Source organism: Armigeres subalbatus, chromosome 3 (genome assembly GCF_024139115.2).
Source record: "Armigeres subalbatus isolate Guangzhou_Male chromosome 3, GZ_Asu_2, whole genome shotgun sequence".
Lineage (NCBI taxonomy): Eukaryota > Metazoa > Arthropoda > Insecta > Diptera > Culicidae > Armigeres > Armigeres subalbatus.
This window is the reverse complement of record NC_085141.1, coordinates 369,850,441-369,868,789: the sequence shown is the minus strand read 5'-3', so window position 1 is coordinate 369,868,789 and position 18,349 is coordinate 369,850,441. Positions and strand designations below refer to the sequence as shown.

Genomic DNA, 18,349 nt, shown 5'->3' with positions numbered 1-18,349 from the left:
ATTTAATATCGAATGTAATAAATATCTAAACCATGAATTTTGCTGGAAAAAAAAAACAGAAAATTATCTCCAAAACATGGGATGAAAAAACATAATTCATTTGGTTGTATCAAACTTGATTTCCATAACAGCAAACGAAAACATTTGGTTGATTTAACTAATAATTTTGTTGAATTTACCTGCTGTCAAAATGAAACAACCATCATAATAGTAGTTTCAAACAAATTTTAGTTAAATTTACCTACAGAAATCCCAATTCTTCAACATTGAACTTTAGTTAGATTCAACCAAAACACATGGCAAAAATAAACTAATTTTTGTTTGTGCATATTTCAACCTAGAATTTTGGTTGAATTAAATTGAAATTTGTTTGTTTCTACCATATTTTTTTCTCCGTGATTATTTCAATCGGCCGCCATATTTGCTTATGCTTAGCACAGAGACGAAGAACATGACCTAAGTAAACAAATGATTTTACTGTACAAAAGTGGCTACCTTTTTGAAATATTTGTATTTATTATGCTCTGTTGGATATGTTTATTCGTCATTACTATTGAAAAGTGTGAAATTTTGTGTATTTTGTATTTATTTAGACTTTAGCTTTGTGCGCGTATAATTAGGCATATGAGAGTAATTACGGTGCCTAATTTCGTTTATTGTTGTTTCGTAGTTTCATTTGCAACATTCTAACGAAACAAAAGCAATATGATGCACAGGAATCGATAGTTTTACACTGAATAGAACCCGAAGAGTTCATTCCATACGCTTTGTATCTAATTTTCTGGCGGATACCCACGACATCGACAAATGTTGACTTGACAAATCTTATAGGTTAGTGCATAGCAATAGCTTTCAAATCCGATGTGAAGCATAAAAGTGATAAAACTATTGCAGCATTTTCGATAATCTATATATAATCTTGAATATATCTTATGCACATATTTGAAGATGTCCTATGTGAAAGAAAGCGGAATTTAGGACTTTCGAACAAGACAAACTTTTTTCAATACACCAGTTAAACATTGTTCATACAATGCCTTTTTCCTTAAAATATGGTTCATGTTACAGAAGGAAACGATATATTAGGAATTATGACTTGTGTGAACTAAAAATCATAAAGCAAAGTTCCAGGGTCGAAATATAGGGGCATACAAAAGATATTTTAGTTACTAGATAAAGATTGTCGCTGTCGTCGCTATCCGGAACATCTTTTGCTGGCGAGGATAGGGGAGCTAAATGTCAAAGAAGGAAAATCCATACGATTTGACAGGTATGTACCACACATGTTTCGGACAGCAGAACAAAGGGAACAGTAGCGACAATCTTTATCTAGTAACTAAAATATCTTTTGGGCATACCATTCCGACTAAATAATCGGTACTGACGGGTGTCGGATACCGTTATCTGCATACATATTTTCAACAATGGATGCATGCTTCTATTGGTCGATTGATTATATTTCATCAAACCAATAACTAAATTCAATTCCAAACATGATCGAAGTTAGGGACACTTTTGCGCAAAATTTGGAATCATCCTATTTTTATGCGCGAAATAAGGAACATACATTTTTTTATACAGTAGCAAAATTTGCAAGAAACATTTTTTTTGAGAACCCACAATCATTCTTCTACGTGATGCATTAGCAAATGTTCCCAGATTTCCACTACATGTTTTTCTATGAACGTTTCAACTTTGTCAAATCTTAAGTGCACGAAATTAGGGTACTTCACGGTACAAAGAAAATTTGCATTTACTTCGCCAAATATCATGAAAAATTCGGTACAAAAATCTACTTTCAAGGTAATTGCCAACATCACGGATAAAAATCTGATACGCTACAATGATGGATTTTCATCCGTAGTGTAGGCACAGGTATCTGGCAACCCCAATCCTACCCCCTACGTTTGACAATAGCCAACATCTTTGAGTTTCCCATTGTTCTATTGTAATTGAGTTTCCCACTGACAATTCTATTTTGTAAACAAACCTCTATTCCGAAGTGATTTTTTCCAAATAGACGAAATTATTTTTCATCATTTTTCAAGAACTTGTGCGAAAGTATGAATGCGAGGTGTATTTCAACAAGAATATTGATGTCTTTAATAAATTTTCATATTTCAATCGGCTCCAAGCGCTCTACTTTGCCAAAATATTGTGATATTAAAAATATATTTTCAATGGCAGGTTTCAACGATTATGATTACGCCTTCATATTAAATTAATCGATGATTTTGATGCTGGTATCAGAAACATGGCCGCTTGGCAGATCCCTGGTAGGCAATCTACAAAAAAATATTTTGTGAAAACATACATAACTAATGTTGTTATAAATTTGATATGAAATCAAATTGGCCGAAGACACATTTTTATCGAATCATCCAATTATAACACACGTTGTTTTAAATAACAACCATTGATAGAATCCAGTTATAATTTTGTTAAACATTCCTGATCAGGGTTTTACTCTAAACGATCAATATAGACATACACAAGTTATTGCGATTATATCGTAATAGCAGTACATGTTTGTTAATTTCTTGATACTCACTAATTAGAGACCGTACACATATTACGTAAGCACTTATGGGGGGAGGAAGTCCAGTCTATTTTTTACGCAAAACCCACGAAAAACCCACAAACATGTCTTGTGTAATAACTGTACGACCCCTTATATAACACTGCAAAACGAGATATGTATGAATTGGACCAAGTGCTGTTCTGAACAAGAAAAAATCTCAAAACATGACAGCACCGTGAACCAAATTTAATGCTGATCTTAATGTATAGTATGATGGCTGATATCTCTGTTGGCAACCAAGATCTATAGATACTGGAAGACCAAAATGCAATAAGGACCGTTCACAAATTACGTAATCCTATAAGGGGAGGGAGGGGGCCAGTGTAGCTAGCAGGGCCGATCCGCCCTTAAACACGTGGCTTAAGCGCCACTCCACGGGGGAGACCACGTGTGCTGATTTATTGCCCGGACGAGACTCTCCTTAGGGCGAGTCCATTTAATCTCCTCGAAAGGAATTTTACAGATCGTTTCAGCTAGCTAGCGAACCAACGACCGAACGGGTTTACCCTAGTTATCGCAACTTCCTCATTCAACCAGAAGGCACTCAGAGATTTCGGTAAGGGATCCACCCATACTCAAATGCAATGCAACAGGTTATGCTGCTCGCAACATCTCATCATCGGAGATCCGCCGATCGTCGCGCAACAAACAACACATAGAAGGTGGACTGACTGCCCCCTACGTCACACTCTTATATGGTGGACGGGACTCGAAAACAACAAACGCGATGTGACGTAAAACACATAAATCAATTAAACAGCAGGGAATTGGACAGAACTAACATTTATTATAATAAGAGTCGAAGTAACTTTTAGGTTTACATGTATTTAGGTTTACTTTTCAGTTTCATTCATGTTTGGTTTTGTGTTCGTCCTCTCTTCTCTGTCCCTACTATGTGTGCTTGTTCTCTCCCTGTCTAACTCTCTTGTGCTCACGTGCTATTTGTGTTCTTGATGTGACGTCACTTTTCTAGAAGCGCATCGGTCGGCAATTCTGCGCTCCTGGTGACAAGAATTTTCAGCGGCGGCAATTCGTCACGCACGCTTCACGGTGTCACCAATTTTGTGAATGGCTTTTATGGGCACATTCCTTCAGTCTTTTGACTGGACAAAAAAAACGACTACGAGGCGCCCTCAGCGGACGCCCCACTCCACAAAAAGAAAACTTCCACTGGATGGACTCACCGGATTCTGATGGCTTACCGGCCCAGTCGTTGACCTACGGGCAGGTCAATGTGCCCGTCTCGAGCGGCGACGATGACGCCAAGCGCCTGCTTGGTCGATGGCGGTTGGCTTGCCCGCTCTAAACGGCGGTGATGCGGTGATGGCGACACGCGGTGGCAGATCGCGATGGCCGTTGACGATGGCTGAAGCGGACCGATTTACAGACCCTGTCCAAGTGGAGGTCCCCTGGGCCTCGCCCGGACGATATGTTGGTGGATCGTCCGGCTTCCAGCGGGTTGACGGTTGCTGGGAATGCTTTCGTCCGTGGAGGGGAGGAAATTCGCACGCTTGGGTGCCAGTCTGATTGCTGCGGATGAAAATAGCCAAACGGCTAAACAGAACACTAAGCACAAGCACAGCACAGCACATACCTTATATCGTCGGCTATATCATAACTATCGCACACAAATCCTGACTACGCACACTTTACTACTAATCTAAGGACGAACAAATATTTAATTAATCTTATGCACTTAACGTCACTCTATTTAACATACTTATTAGACAAACGAATAAACTAACAAACGCGCACACTTCCTATACACTGGCGGTTCACAGACGAAATGGCAGAATCTATGTTCCCTCAGATTAAGGAAAGTGAATCCCGGACAATCCTGAGATTCGCCATTTCCCGAAATTTCTTCGTGCACATTCGTGATTGCACAATTCCGAAGGATAACTCGGTACGCTGGACCTGCTGCCGTCTCTTTCCAACCTTTCGAGGCGACAACTAAACTCGCCCAAGGAAAGATTGGGCAAAAATTTATGGCTTGTTGCCTATGCTAAGGGACAGTTAAACATTTAAAACATTTTGAATGGCATTTTCGCTCATTCACATATAAACAGAAACACATTTACTATTTACAAAATTCTGACCGTTACACCAGGCCAAACGTTACGGTTCATATAAATAAATTAAATCATCCATACAAAAACTCAATGGTGCAGACCAATCGGTAAAGGTAACCGAGGACTGAATCTGTGTCAAAAGGTCGAAGGACAAAAGGTCGAAAGGAGAAAAGGTCGAAGGCTCAAAAGGTCGAAAGGACAAAAGGTTGAATGGACAAATGGTCGAAAGGTCAAAAGGTCGAATATGTGTCATAACGTTGAAGGTCAAAAGGTCAAAGGACATAAGGTCGAAAAGACAAGAAATGAGTAGTGAAAAGTAAAATGTGAGAAGGGAGTAATGAGCATAGATAAATGAGAAGTGAAAAGTGAGAAGTGGGAAGTGAGAATTGATAAGTGAGAAATGAGAAGTGAGAAGTGAGTAGTTAGTAGTGAGAAATGAGAAGTGAGAAGTAAAAAGGAAGAAATGAGAAATAAAAAGTGACAAGTGAAGTAAGTGTGAGAAATAAGGAAGGGAGAAGTAAGAAGTGAGATAAAGATGACAAGTGAAAAGGTAGAAAGAAGAAGGAAGAAAGTGGAAAAGAAGAAAGAAGAAAGAAGCAAGTAACAGGGAAGGAAAAAGAAGAAAGATGGAAGAAGTAAGGAATAATAAAGAAAGAAATAAATAAGAAAGAAAAATAAAGAAGAAAGAAGAAAGGAAGATAGAAAGAAGAAAGAAGGAAGAAAGAAAGAGAGAAGGGAGGAAGAAGGAAAAAAGAAGGAAGAAATAAAGAAGAACGAAGGAAGAGAGAAGCAAAGAAGGAAGAAAGATAAAAAAAGGCAGAAAATAGGAAGCCAGAAGAAAGAAAGAAGAAAGAGAGGAAAGAACGAAGAAAAGAGGAAACAAGAAGGAAAAAAGAATAAAGAAGGAAGTAAGTAGAAAGAATGAAGGAAAAAGGATGGAAGAAAAACAGAAGAAAGAAGAAAGAAATAAGGAAGAAAGAAGGTGGAAAGAAAGAAGAAAAAGAAGGAAGAATGACTGAAGAAATAAAGAAGGAAAACGAAAGAAATTAGAAGGAAGGTAGAAGAATGAATGAAGCAAAAGGAGAAAAGACACAATGAAGAAAATATCAAGAAAGAAGAAGGAGAGAAGACACAAGGAAACAAAGATAGAAAGAAGAAGCAAGTAACAGGGAAGGAAGAAAGAAAGATAGAGGAAATAAAGAACAAAAAAGGAAGAAATAAGGAAAAAAGAAGAAAAAAAAGTAAGGAAAAAGAAAAAAAGGGAAGAAAAAAGAAAGAAGGAGGAAAGACGGAAGAAAGAAGGAAGAAAGACGGAAGGAAGAAAAACACGAAACAAGAAGGAAGAAAGAAAGAAGGTTGAAAGAAGAAAGAATGAGAGAAAAAAGAAGGAAGAAAGAAGGAAAAAGGGAGGTACAAAAGAAAGAAAACAGGAAACAAGAAAGAAAAAAAGGAAACAAGAAGAAAAGAGGAAAAAAGAAGAAAGTATGAAGAAAGAAGGAGAAAAAAAGGAAGAAAAAATGAAGAAAGACGGAAGAGAGAAATAAGCAAGGAAGAAAGAAAAAAGGAAAGAAAAAGAAGAAAGAAGGAAGAAAGAAGTTAGGAAAAAGGAAGGTGAAATATGGAAGGAAGAAGGAAGAAAAAAGCAAGAAATAAGAAAGAAGGAAGGATAATGGAAGGAAGGAAACATATGAATTAGGAAGGAAGAACGAGGGAGGCAAAATAAAGAATGAAGAAAATAGAAGATAAAAGGGAGAAAAAATAAGAACGATGCACCTTTCTCCCTTTCGACCTTTTGACGCAGTTTTTTTGTTTCGACATTTTGTCCTTTCGACCTTTTGACCTTCGACCTTTGTCCTACAGCCCCTAGGACTACGTAGCTACGGAATAGATGATATTTGTCATCATAGTTTAGGTCTTTCTGATAAGTCAGTCTAAAACTGTCATTTCAAATCAAATTATGCCAGTAAAAACATGAACACAGCAAATGTATTAAATGAAAACAGATACGAATCTTTCTTTTGTACATGACGTCACATAAAGTCCAATAATTGCGTGTTGTTGATTTCTAATATTTTCTTTACTTGTTGACAAATTTCATAACAAAAAGTATTCCTTTTAGCTAAGTAGTTCTTATTTTCAACGACGCTTAATGGGGAAGTGCAATAATCAGTTAATGAAATTTTTATTTCCCCATACCAATTTCCATGCAAACTTAAAACGGCTTGTGCTAAATAAGTTTTTATCCAAATCAGCTCAAATTTTCGGAGGACGCTAAGAACATAAGATAGAATCAGATAAGCGTTGTGAGGCAAATCGATTTTTAGGACCTCCTCAATAGGTATCCAGTTTTCCGCGAGCGGTAATGGCCGCCAGCTTGCCTGCGGGTTATTCTCTGTTTTGACGTCTGTGGAGGTCAACTGCACTCACCGTTCCAAGCATTTTGATCAATGTGGTATACCCGGTAAAAATCGTTTACTCATTAATGGGTACTTTTTGTCTGCTATCTCTTTCTCCCTGCTGAAAAATTTACCCATTTTGGGAGAATAAGTGGATTTACTCATTTAAATGAGTAGATCCACTTATTCTCTCAAAATGGGTAAATTTTTCAGCAGAGGGAAAGAGATAGCAAAGAAAAAGTACCCATTAATGAGTAAACGTGTTTCTCCGTGTATAAGAAGGCTTGAATTCACTTCATCAGCACTCTCTTATATGCCACATTGGTCAGAATGCTCAGAGCAGTGGGTGTAGTTGACCTCCACAGACGTCAAATCGGAGACTAACCCGCAGGCAAGCTGGCGGCCATTACCGCTCGCGGAAAACTTGATACATTGCCTTAGCTGCTTAGCTTATCATCTAGTTCAATGAGAATGAATACAAGAATGGCGTTTTTCGTTACTATATTTTACAAATGAATTCCCATAAAAAGCCATCACTATTTTTTATTACACTTTTTGATCATTTACTAATTTATCACCGTCTTCGACACTACACCATACAGACTGTACTTAACTATTAATATAATCTATCTTATAACTAAACAATTCTGTTTGCCCGGTGTTTGATAACATTTTAGGAAATAGGGGAACGGTTCGCCACTTCATCTCATAGCTCCTATTTCCATCCCATCAAAAACAAAGCAATGGAAAGGAATTGGGTTTGTTTATTATTTTTGTGATTTTTTTCAGCAGTGAGCACGTATGTTGACAAAAAGAAGCGCCGAATTTGGTGCCGTATTTCTTTGTTTAGCGATGAGATGGATATATGTACAACACGGAGAAAAAAATATGGTAGAAACAAACAAATTTCAATTTAATTCAACCAAAATTCTAGGTTGAAATATGCACAGACAAAAATTAGTTTATTTTTGCCATGTGTTTTGGTTGAATCTAACTAAAGTTCAATGTTGAAGAATTGGGATTTCTGTAGGTAAATTTAACTAAAATTTGTTTGAAACTACTATTATGATGGTTGTTTCATTTTGACAGCAGGTAAATTCAACAAAATTATTAGTTAAATCAATCAAATGTTTTTGTTTGTTGTTATGGAAATCTAGTTTGAAATAACCAAATAAATTATGTTATTTCAACCCATGTTTTGGTGATAATTTTCTTTTTTTTTCAGCAAAATGAATGGTTTTCATATTTATTACATTCGAGATTGAATTCGCATATTTATTTTTAGAATATTGAATACAATATATATAATAATAATAATTCCATACAACTACATAGCTATACAGCTTATATAATAGTAAAACGACAGTGGATGTAAACATTATTTTTTCGTACTCCCAGGGTTTTTTAGATGATTTTTGCTCAATGTGTCCTTTTGCTGATAGAAGCTGGAATTGAAATAAATGTAGGAATTAATATTTTCATATTCTTCATTATAACACGAATTAATAAGCATTCATTTTGCTCAATGGATGTACCGCAACATTAAATCGAATTTACTTACTTGGTGGTAATGTGGGTTTTCAGCAGGAAAATGAAATCGGCATTCTGCCCATGTCGATAGTCGGATCGGTTACAGCGGGCGAAGCAATAATCGCTCTTCGATTTCGCAGGTACATTTTTCCGGAATCATTTATATTCTTCCTATTGAGTTATACAAATATATCAAAGATTAGCATACAAAATTTATAGATTACCTATCTATAGTATATTTACCAATATTTAAATTGACGGCGTACCATCCAAACAATTTTCCCACGTTTAGACCAAAACTAGTAAAATCAGTTGGGGAGAACAGTATTAAAAATGGTGATTGATTTTCACTCAGCTGCATGCAAATAATATTAAAAAATTAAGGATCCGAAAATACAAAGCTATAAGAAACAACCTAATATTGGATAATAACAAACTAAATTTAAGTTGTTATTATTTTGAATTTTGGGTTGAAGTAACTATTTTAAAGTTTGAATTGAGAATCTTTTTCAATTAGAAACGACTTGGTTATGTGGTTTGTTATAAACAAAAAAATTTATTTGAAATTTATATTTCAAGTTTTAAAATAACCAAAATTTAGGTTGAAAACAACCAACATTTTGGTTGTTTCAAACTATGGATTTATCTCCGTGAATGAGATGGAGATCGGAACATTTCCCTATTAATATTAATAAAATAGATAGCATGTGTGAGACATGGTACGGAGTCCAGATTGGAGCTGCGGGAGCTGCATATTCTAGGACGCTACGTAGCAACGGGCATGTATAGCGATATCAGTGCGTATACGTTAGTGAATTCGGAGGCGTGACGGCAAATGAACCCTAAAGTTGACTAAGCTCTGGCAGTCGTTATCATCACATGCTCCTTGAATTGAAGCTTACTGTCGATGATTACTCCAAGATCGCAGATAGAAGTAACGCGTTGCAGTACCTCCGTTCTTAAAGTATATTGGAGGTGTATTTGGGTTGTTGGAACGAGTGAACGATATATAACCTTGCACTTATTGTTGTTTACACTATAAATAGTGGAATTTATAGATGAGCGAAGATAAATCCTCTGTCTCCAAACGAACTGTCAAACGTGTCTCCAAACGAGCATGACGTCACGATTTCAATGGAAATAGGAATGGGCGATACCGATACGATATATCGGGAATCGATATTTTCGCTCCGATTAATCGATATTTCGTATCGATTTTTTTAAGTTCGATATTTGACTGAATCGATTTTTTCTAGCGGATATCGGATTTCAATTTTTAGAATTCCAAAAATATAGCACATTAGGCACAATCTGTTAAAAACTGCGAAACAGCGAAACTTTGATGTGCGATTCGATGACCTGAAATGAAAAATCTAAACTAACCCTGTTTTTTTTTTTTTTTTGTTTGCTCGTGCTTTTAATTTTTCGGGCGTATCGATATATCGGAATATCGATGTTTCAACGCCGATATTTTTCGGTATCGATTTTTCGACAATAAAAACATCGATTCAGCAGTATCGATAATTTTTCCGAAAAACGCCCATTCCTAAATGGAAATGTTAAGGGCTGTGAAGTCATATGCGCGTGTGCACGGTAAAAAAACGACTCAGCTATGCTTTCGCTCATCTATAGATTCTACCTGGGAGCTGCGGACTCAATCGAATCCAATTTTCAAGATATTTTGCTTGAAACTCGCAAATTTCCTCTCAGTGTTCACTGTACACGTTACGATTTTCTCACATTGAATTATCATTATGTTTATCTTCAAAAAAATAATTACAAAGATTTCGTCAATTTGCCGCATCGTATAAACTAACGTGTCGAATGTTAAATTAATTCATACCCTCCACTTATGTTGAATCCGTCGATATATTTAAAATGACGCCGTAAAATTGAAATTTGTTAAAAAGGAGCTATATTTAGTATGAGTTGATTTATACGTGTACTCTCTCGTCTGCGCTCAGAATGCACAAAACCTCTCTCGATGCGATGGATACTTTTTGACAGCTTACTTTGGAGATTCTTTGACACTCGTTTTGACTCTATCCGCAGCTCCCAGGTTTCTACTATCTACCCGGTAAAAATCGTTTACTCATTAATGGGTACTTTTTGTCTGCTATCTCTTTCTCTCTGCTGAAAAATTTACCCATTTTGGGAGAATAAGTGGATTTACTCATTTAAATGAGTAGATCCACTTATTCTCTCAAAATGGGTAAATTTTTCAGCAGAGGGAAAGAGATAGCAAAGAAAAAGTACCCATTAATGAGTAAACGTGTTTCTCCGTGTATAGTTTACACCTGGGAGCTGCGGATAGAGTCAAAACGAGTGTCAAAGAATCTCCAAAGTAAGCTGTCAAAAAGTATCCATCGCATCGAGAGAGGTTTTGTGCATTCTGAGCGCAGACGTGAGAGTACACGTATAAATCAACTCATACTAAATATAGCTCCTTTTTAACAAATTTCAAATGTACGGCGTCATTTTAAATATATCGACGGATTCAACATAAGTGGAGGGTACACACTTACCTCATTTCACCGTAATCGGTAAATTTTACTGAAATCTCAACAGCTGAACTGTTCGGTAATTTATTTTACAGATTTTTTGTAATTTTCTCCATTGCTCAACTGTCAACATCACCGAAAATCAGTTAAATTATTTACCGAACAGTTCAGCTGTTGAGATTTCGGTAAAATTTTACCGAATCCGGCGATTTATTTTAAGTGTGTATGAATTAATTTAACATTCGACACGTTAGTTTATACGATGCGGCAAATTGACGAAATCTTTGTAATTAATTGTTTAAAGATAAACATAATGATAATTCAATGTGGGAAAATCGTAACGTGTACTGTGAACACTGAGAGGAAATTTGCGAGTTTCAAGCAAAATATCTTAAAAATTGGATTCGATTGAGTCCGCAGCTCCCAGGTTTACACGCATGCCATTATCACTGCACCAGATCAACATGTTGTTGGTATCTTCCTGCAGAGCGATGCAGACGTTAGGGGATTCTTTAACGCAAAAAAACTTCAAGTCATCGGCGAATGAGAGCTTAAAAGAGGACAGTTTAATGCACAGGTCGTTCACAAACATGTTGAATTGTGGACCCATTACACTGTCTTGGGGCACTCCGGCTGTAGTACAGAATGAGTGCGAGCTTGTTGAGTTGACTACTACGTACCTACGAGGAACGACCAGAGAGATACGAGGAAATCCAGTTTAGGAAGTTTTGCTAGTTCAGCGGAGCACTTTTTCAGGAACAGTGTAGGAAATCCGTCCGTACCTGACCTTTTCTTAGAGTCAAGCTCTTCAATGGCTAACAACACTTAATCTAGAGAGAACTGTGTGACGGGTAGGTAGATGTTGTACGAGGAAATGTGGGCGAAGCAATTTTGGTGAAGAACTGGAGATACCTTGCTGATTCTTCTTCTTCTTCTTCTTCTTATTGACATTACATCCCCAAACTGGGACAGAGCCGTCTCGCAGCTTAATGTTCATTAAGCACTTCCACAGTTATTAACTGCGAGGTTTCTAAGCCAGCTTACCATTTTTGCATTCGTATATCATGAGACTAGCACGATGATACTTTTATGCCCAGGGAAGTCGAGACAATTTCCAATCCGAATATTGCCTAGACCGGCACCGGGAATCGAACCCAGCCACCCTCAGCATAGTCTTGCTTTGTAGCCGCGCGTTTTACCACACGGCTAAGGAGGGTCTCAACCTTGGTGAATAGGCTCTCGAAAAACAGAAAGAAGAGGTTGGCGAGTTCATCATTTGAACAAGCTTGCGTATTGTTGTAGCTGACATTTATACTTTTGCATTCGGTCTTAGCACACTATTTATGAACTGTATTTGAAAGTCTTAATGCCTTAAACAAGTTAATTTTCTCACGCTTTGAAGTGATTCTTTGTTCTCGATTTGCTTAACGTAAATTTCCTCGCTCCAGTTTTCTAAGTTCTAATTCCTTTCGTCTCACGTATTTTCGCTTTGAACTGGTTTAATTTTCGAATACTCTTTTTTCTGCTCCCGGGAAACTGCCTTTAATTTTTCACTTCTATTTCCTTCGCGGCCCGCTTTTCAGCATTTTATTTTCGTTGCCTTATTTTGCCCTTCTTTTCTTCTTCAATTCTACGAAGCTCTTGAAGACGTTCACCAGCGGTAAGAACATGATAGAATGTACGTTTTTAATTCCGATGTTTGCAACTCCGTTTTGGTGGTGTTTGAAATGATGTTTCATCGCCGTTGTATACCCTTGACGGATTTTGAAGGATTTCTGAAAGTCTTTGCTCTTCAAAATACGAAGATACTCTATCTAACCAGACAAAGATGTCAGATTTGGAGTCTTTTGTTTCGAAATGGATTGGGTTTGGACGTACCATTTATCATTTTGCTTGAGGAATTCTAATTTCTTGAAACATTGGTATTATTATGGGTTTTTTTTATATTCTGCAGGCATAGTGGAAGAAAAGTGTTAGTGGCAGGTGACGCTAATTTCACAAAATCTCTTTTTGAAATCCATATGATATATTTTTGCATGAAATGGTTGCTTTAAAATATACAAATCTAGACTATATGCGCTCTGAGTACTATCTTGAGCAACTATTCGCTATAGAATGAACCAAATATTTGTTCTTTAGGTATGTACCGCAACTATTGGTACTACCCTAACAATGGGATCACTTACCTTTTCATGTTAGTCAAAATAAGGCAAGCAAAAAAAAGTAAGCTTCATAAGGATAATCGAGGATGGCGAAGGATTTGAAAATTCTAATTTGTTGAATCGAATGGAACTGGTACCTATGTCGGGACGTTGACGTTACTTACAATGTAATATATTTTTTGCATTGTAAAAGTTTGTGTATACACATAGCCATAACCAACAAATCGCGTGATTCGTGAAATTATGTCGACACTCGTTTGAAGCTGACGAAAATCGATAATCCTTGACTAGGTTCATGCAGGAAGGGCACATTTAGATGGCACAGACATGATAAATATTCGGCGCCATTCATAAATAACACAATGCTGTAGGCGTAGGGATAATTCGCATGGTCAATATGCAGATTTTAAATACACATAAAAAAGGCAAAAAATTAGAGTCAAAGATTTTAATTCGAATGTTACACAATAAATGGATACTGGTTTAGGGCATAGCAATCCACCCGATTTTGTTTTTACACGGTCGTGTAAAAAACCCATACAAAATTTTTGCATGATCGTCGAGAAATCATAAAACTATTTTTACACGGATTTTCAAATTTTGAACTGAAAACTTTTTTTACACGCATCCCCCGTGTAAAAAAAGAATCGTTAAACATTAAAGCTATACTGCCTGTATCGCTTATTTGACCCAGTTCTCTATTCAACTAAGCAAAGATAGGATTACCATGCCATATACTCACAGACAGCATACAGTAGATCATTGCAATCAGCGTCATCAAAAAATCAGCGTTAATTTAAATAATTTTGCAAGTAGTTACTTACTTTGAAATCGTTCCACGTTGAACCCCACTGTTGGCACTATGATGGATGCCCGCTCGTCCGGATTCTTGAAATGGTTCACGATAGTCGATTTCCCGCTGTTGTTCAACCCTACGACTAAGATGTTGATCTGCTCCTTCTTGATCTTCAACATGTTGGCCAGCTTATCGAAGAGACCCATGTTTGGCTCCCCGTACCGCTTTCAGTGGTCACACGAACGGAAATGGTGTCAAGGTCACACCCTGAAGGATGTGCCTTCGGTGTTGTTGATTCACACGTCCGTCTACAAGTACGACCGAAACTGAAGCGTCGATTCGCAGGACGGCTGCATCACTGACTGCTGCTGTCTGCTGGATTGGTCATGGCCGTCGCGGTATATCGATCACACACGTGTAACGTCGACGTCTCCTCCCCAAGGTAATTTTGAAGGCCTTGGTTTCCTTCGTTGCACAAGTATCCTTAGAGCGTGCTTTGTTCTTTACAAGGCCACAGTATGAAGTAGACTTTTATTACCACATGGTTCCTAATGGCAGCCAGAAAGTTTGTTATTTCCCAATCTGTGCAAGTTTGCATGCTCTCAATCAATTTCTACTCGGTCACCGGAAGCCACAATACGTTGTTGTTGTTGCAACAAACTTTGCGAAGAAAAACTTAGATAAGTTTCATTGTTTGCAATCGATTACAGAAATAAACTTATTAATAACAAGAAGATTTGCGCAACCAAACCCGATTGCCAAAGTTGGAGGAGAACACATATTGCATAACTGTACCACGAACCCACTAATTGCCCACCAGGTTTACTTCGTCGTAGAAGGGAGGCTAAAATATTGATGGCGTTAAACTTTCGTTCGACACACGCGGGACGTAGAAGTGGCCGCAGTTACGTGAAGAAAAGTTCAAAGACGGACGATTGAAATCAGGGAACGAAATGAAGAGTGCTACCGTATTGGTTGAGATCTCACTAACTACAGCCATCACCGCAATAGAATTTCACGGACTGGGCAGGCCTTGGGCATAGGATATTGTTTGTGTTGTTTCGGTTGCCGTGGTAATGGGTGAACTTGTATGCAAGATACCAGTCCACAGGGAAGGGATAACCGATAAAGCTTGTTAAATAACTACCAAGTGTCAGCGATAATTCGCTTTAGATAATTTCAAATTCTGGCGGTTGAAATATATGCTTTGGCAGGTTCAGTTAGTGAGATTTTCGTTAACCAAACATTTAAAGATTTATAGAAAAGTTTTATAGAAGTGCAGAGGATTTTAAAGCTGGATTTGAACAAAGGATGTCATTGAAAATTCTTGACAGTAGACCTCACTATTAAGTTGGCTCAAAAACACAATGTTCACAATGTTTGATGGGCCCGCCCGTTTATTCCGTTCTAAACAAAGCTCTGGACGAAATTTCAACTAAACCGGCCAATTTTTGGGCGGTGCTACTCATTAGAAATTGCTCATAAAAAAATCTACTCCATCGCTTATTTTTAGTCACAACGAAAAATATGTAAGCGCCAGATAGTCTCTTAAGAAAAATATAGTTCCAGAAAAAAAAGCTACTTTGATATTTTTGAAAAATTGGCGCCACGTGGTGGATTCTGGAGAGAAATGCTTTGATAGCTTTGTACTGTGGATAAATTTTACACATCTATGAGAGCCTTGGAAAATATGATTACAAAGGTTGTCATTTCATTGCTAGACACAATGAATACGAAAAAAATGTATGAAGAAACATCGAAAAACATTCATTTGGAGCTACGATGAAGAACTATGATGTTCATTCAATTCGTGCAGAATCAAATACAGAAACTTATGCTGAATGCCGCGAAAATATTAGAGTTTATCAGTTTTATCAGGTTTATCAGTCCGAGTTTTAGCAGTTTATTGAAGTGTTGCATGGGTGAATTGATTACTTTTCTAATGTAAAAGAAATGAAATTTGCTCAAACTACACTTAAGAAAAGGGTCAGTAACTTCGCCGGGTAAATTCATATCTTCTCGTGGCTTTCAGAATAACATTTGGTATGTAATTCTGAACTAAACGACAAGAACTAAATGAACTGCAAAAACTTTATTGTAAATTTTCCATACAAAACTTTCAATTCTTAGGCTTTGGTCCGATTTGCTAATTCAAATCAAATTAAACTTAAAAATGACATTTAGAAATATGTGAAATCTCCTGGTCATAAGAATGGCTGGTGCTACCCAGCAAGACCAACAAAACATCTATCAAAAATGATTCAACATCTGTCAAAAGTAATCTTGCCCTGCAGGCAGGGTTATTTGAAAATGTTTGAACTGTCATTTTTAAGTTTAATTTGATTTTAATTCGCGAATCGGACCAAAGCCTTAGAAAAAGTATTTTAAGCTCTTTTTAGTGGAATGTATTCAGCCGTCTAAGACGAGTTAAGTATTCTCCATTTCATTCCACCAATTATTTCGATATCTTTGCAAATACGTATTTCGACCACAACTGTGTGGTCGCCTTTAGTGTCTCGTCGAGTCAAGTACGAGACACTGAAGACGACCACACAGTTGTGGTCGACATACGTATCTGCAAAGATATCGAAATAATTGGTGGAATTAAATGGAGAATACTTAACTCGTCTTAGACGGTTTCAGTTCTTACTTATAAACCACCTAAACGTTGACCATCCAAGCAGTCCAAGTAACCACCTAGCATGTTGCATGTTATCAATCACAAATCAGCATACTAAATGCTAATTGTATTAGATCAGTTTTAAGGATGTAAAGATGCATATATTCATAAACTGTCAGGCAACGATACACAAGTTCAGCATTACGAATGCAGCGAAACATTGCTTACAGGGTCCGGCAATTGAATTGCTACATAAATGAGTAAAAATAATAGGTATAATACAAAATACGAATTGGGAACCAGTTCTACAAAACGTGGTCGAACCGTGGGCAAGTCGTAATTTTGGTACCAGGAGTTGGGTCTTACGACAGGATTAGACGCCGGCTCAAAAAGTGAAGAAAACCCATCTAAAGGGGTTTTCAGGGTTCATTTCGAGCTAAGAACGGCCAACGAGTTCACCAGTCCTGCACCCTATGAATTTTACTGTCTGGAGTATGCAGTTGAAGAGGACTTGAGCTGAGGGCGCTCAACTTTCAGGGCGACTGGAAGCGATTGGCCCAGGATGGAGTCCAGTGGACAAGGATACTCCATTCGGCGTAGGTTCTTCGAAGAGCTGTAGCCCATCAAGTAAGTAGTATTCTAATTAATGATTTGAGTGCATTACTTATACGTGAAGTTAAACGATTTACAATGATACGGCAATGCCAATATCATCTTCCAAACTTAGACGTACATGTTCATGATAGAATTAGAGGCGAAAGTATAGAATTGATAGTTCCGTTAGGATACGGCAGGCATGAAGAATGTTTTTATAGAAGTCGATTTGAAAGCGAGCGGAAGGCAATATTTGTGATAACATATATCTCACGACCTTCCTTCTGCCAAACTCCCGTATGAAAGGGGAGGGAAGAATATCAGTGTGGATACTGATATATCTCCACTGGCCACTGGCCATGAACATTAGACCTCTTCATGTTTTCAAAAAGTATCAAACATTTAACCGGTCAGCCCATAATCACAATTCTTATGCTAAAATAAGCCTACTGTCAAAATTTCAGCTAATTCGGATAAAATTTCGAGGTGGCTCAAGTCGATTTAGTGTTTTTGGGCTATTTTCAATTTTGAAAAAAAAATCTAACACGAGATATAAACGCCGAAAACCATCGCAACAACCTCATTATGAAAGCTTTTGGTGTGCTCTACAAGTTTTGTGAACATTGCGATTCGTTCCGTTTACGTTTTGACCATGTTAAAGTGATTTTCAAGCTTTATAGTGCATAGAAACACTTTCCCCTTAAAGTCGTTGTTCTACAAAATTCTTGAATTTATGACAAATCATTGCTAATTTATTATTTTTATTCTCCTCTTTTTTCCCTGAACATCTGAGTATTATAATTGCTAATGTTGTCGAACCTATTGATTTCGTGTTCTCCCCAATTTCCCGCACATTTCCAAAGAGATCATTTTCGGTAGTTCGGTTGACGGAACCGTGTGTAGATCTCATTAGACGTAATTCAGTGTAAGCGAATCTTATAAGACTTTCTAGAAACAAATATTGGCAAGAGGTTGAGGGTGACGAGTTCTGATTGAACCAGGGTAATTAAAAGTATCTAGTCTCGACCGAGTAGCACACTTGTCACATACCAGTTACTGTGACTCATATGCGACCAAATCCAGTAACATTGGAGTTG

General features: G+C 37.3%; 1 protein-coding gene across 2 annotated transcripts in view; it reads right to left on the bottom strand.

The window, feature by feature from the left end:
* The window catches only part of LOC134226423 (ADP-ribosylation factor-like protein 6), a 49,986-nt gene extending 34,971 nt beyond the window's left edge, over positions 1-15,015 (bottom strand). The window contains exons 1-2 of one of the 2 annotated variants that reach the window (XM_062707193.1): positions 14,841-15,015; positions 14,067-14,698 (exon numbers count right to left, since the gene is read on the bottom strand). In XM_062707193.1, coding sequence (XP_062563177.1) covers positions 14,067-14,244 — 178 coding nt within the window. In that variant the 5' untranslated portion in view covers positions 14,245-14,698; positions 14,841-15,015. Of the gene's footprint in view, positions 1-14,066 lie in introns of both variants that reach the window. The other variant, XM_062707192.1, reaches the window with a different exon arrangement.
* Between the last annotated feature and the right edge of the window lie 3,334 nt (positions 15,016-18,349).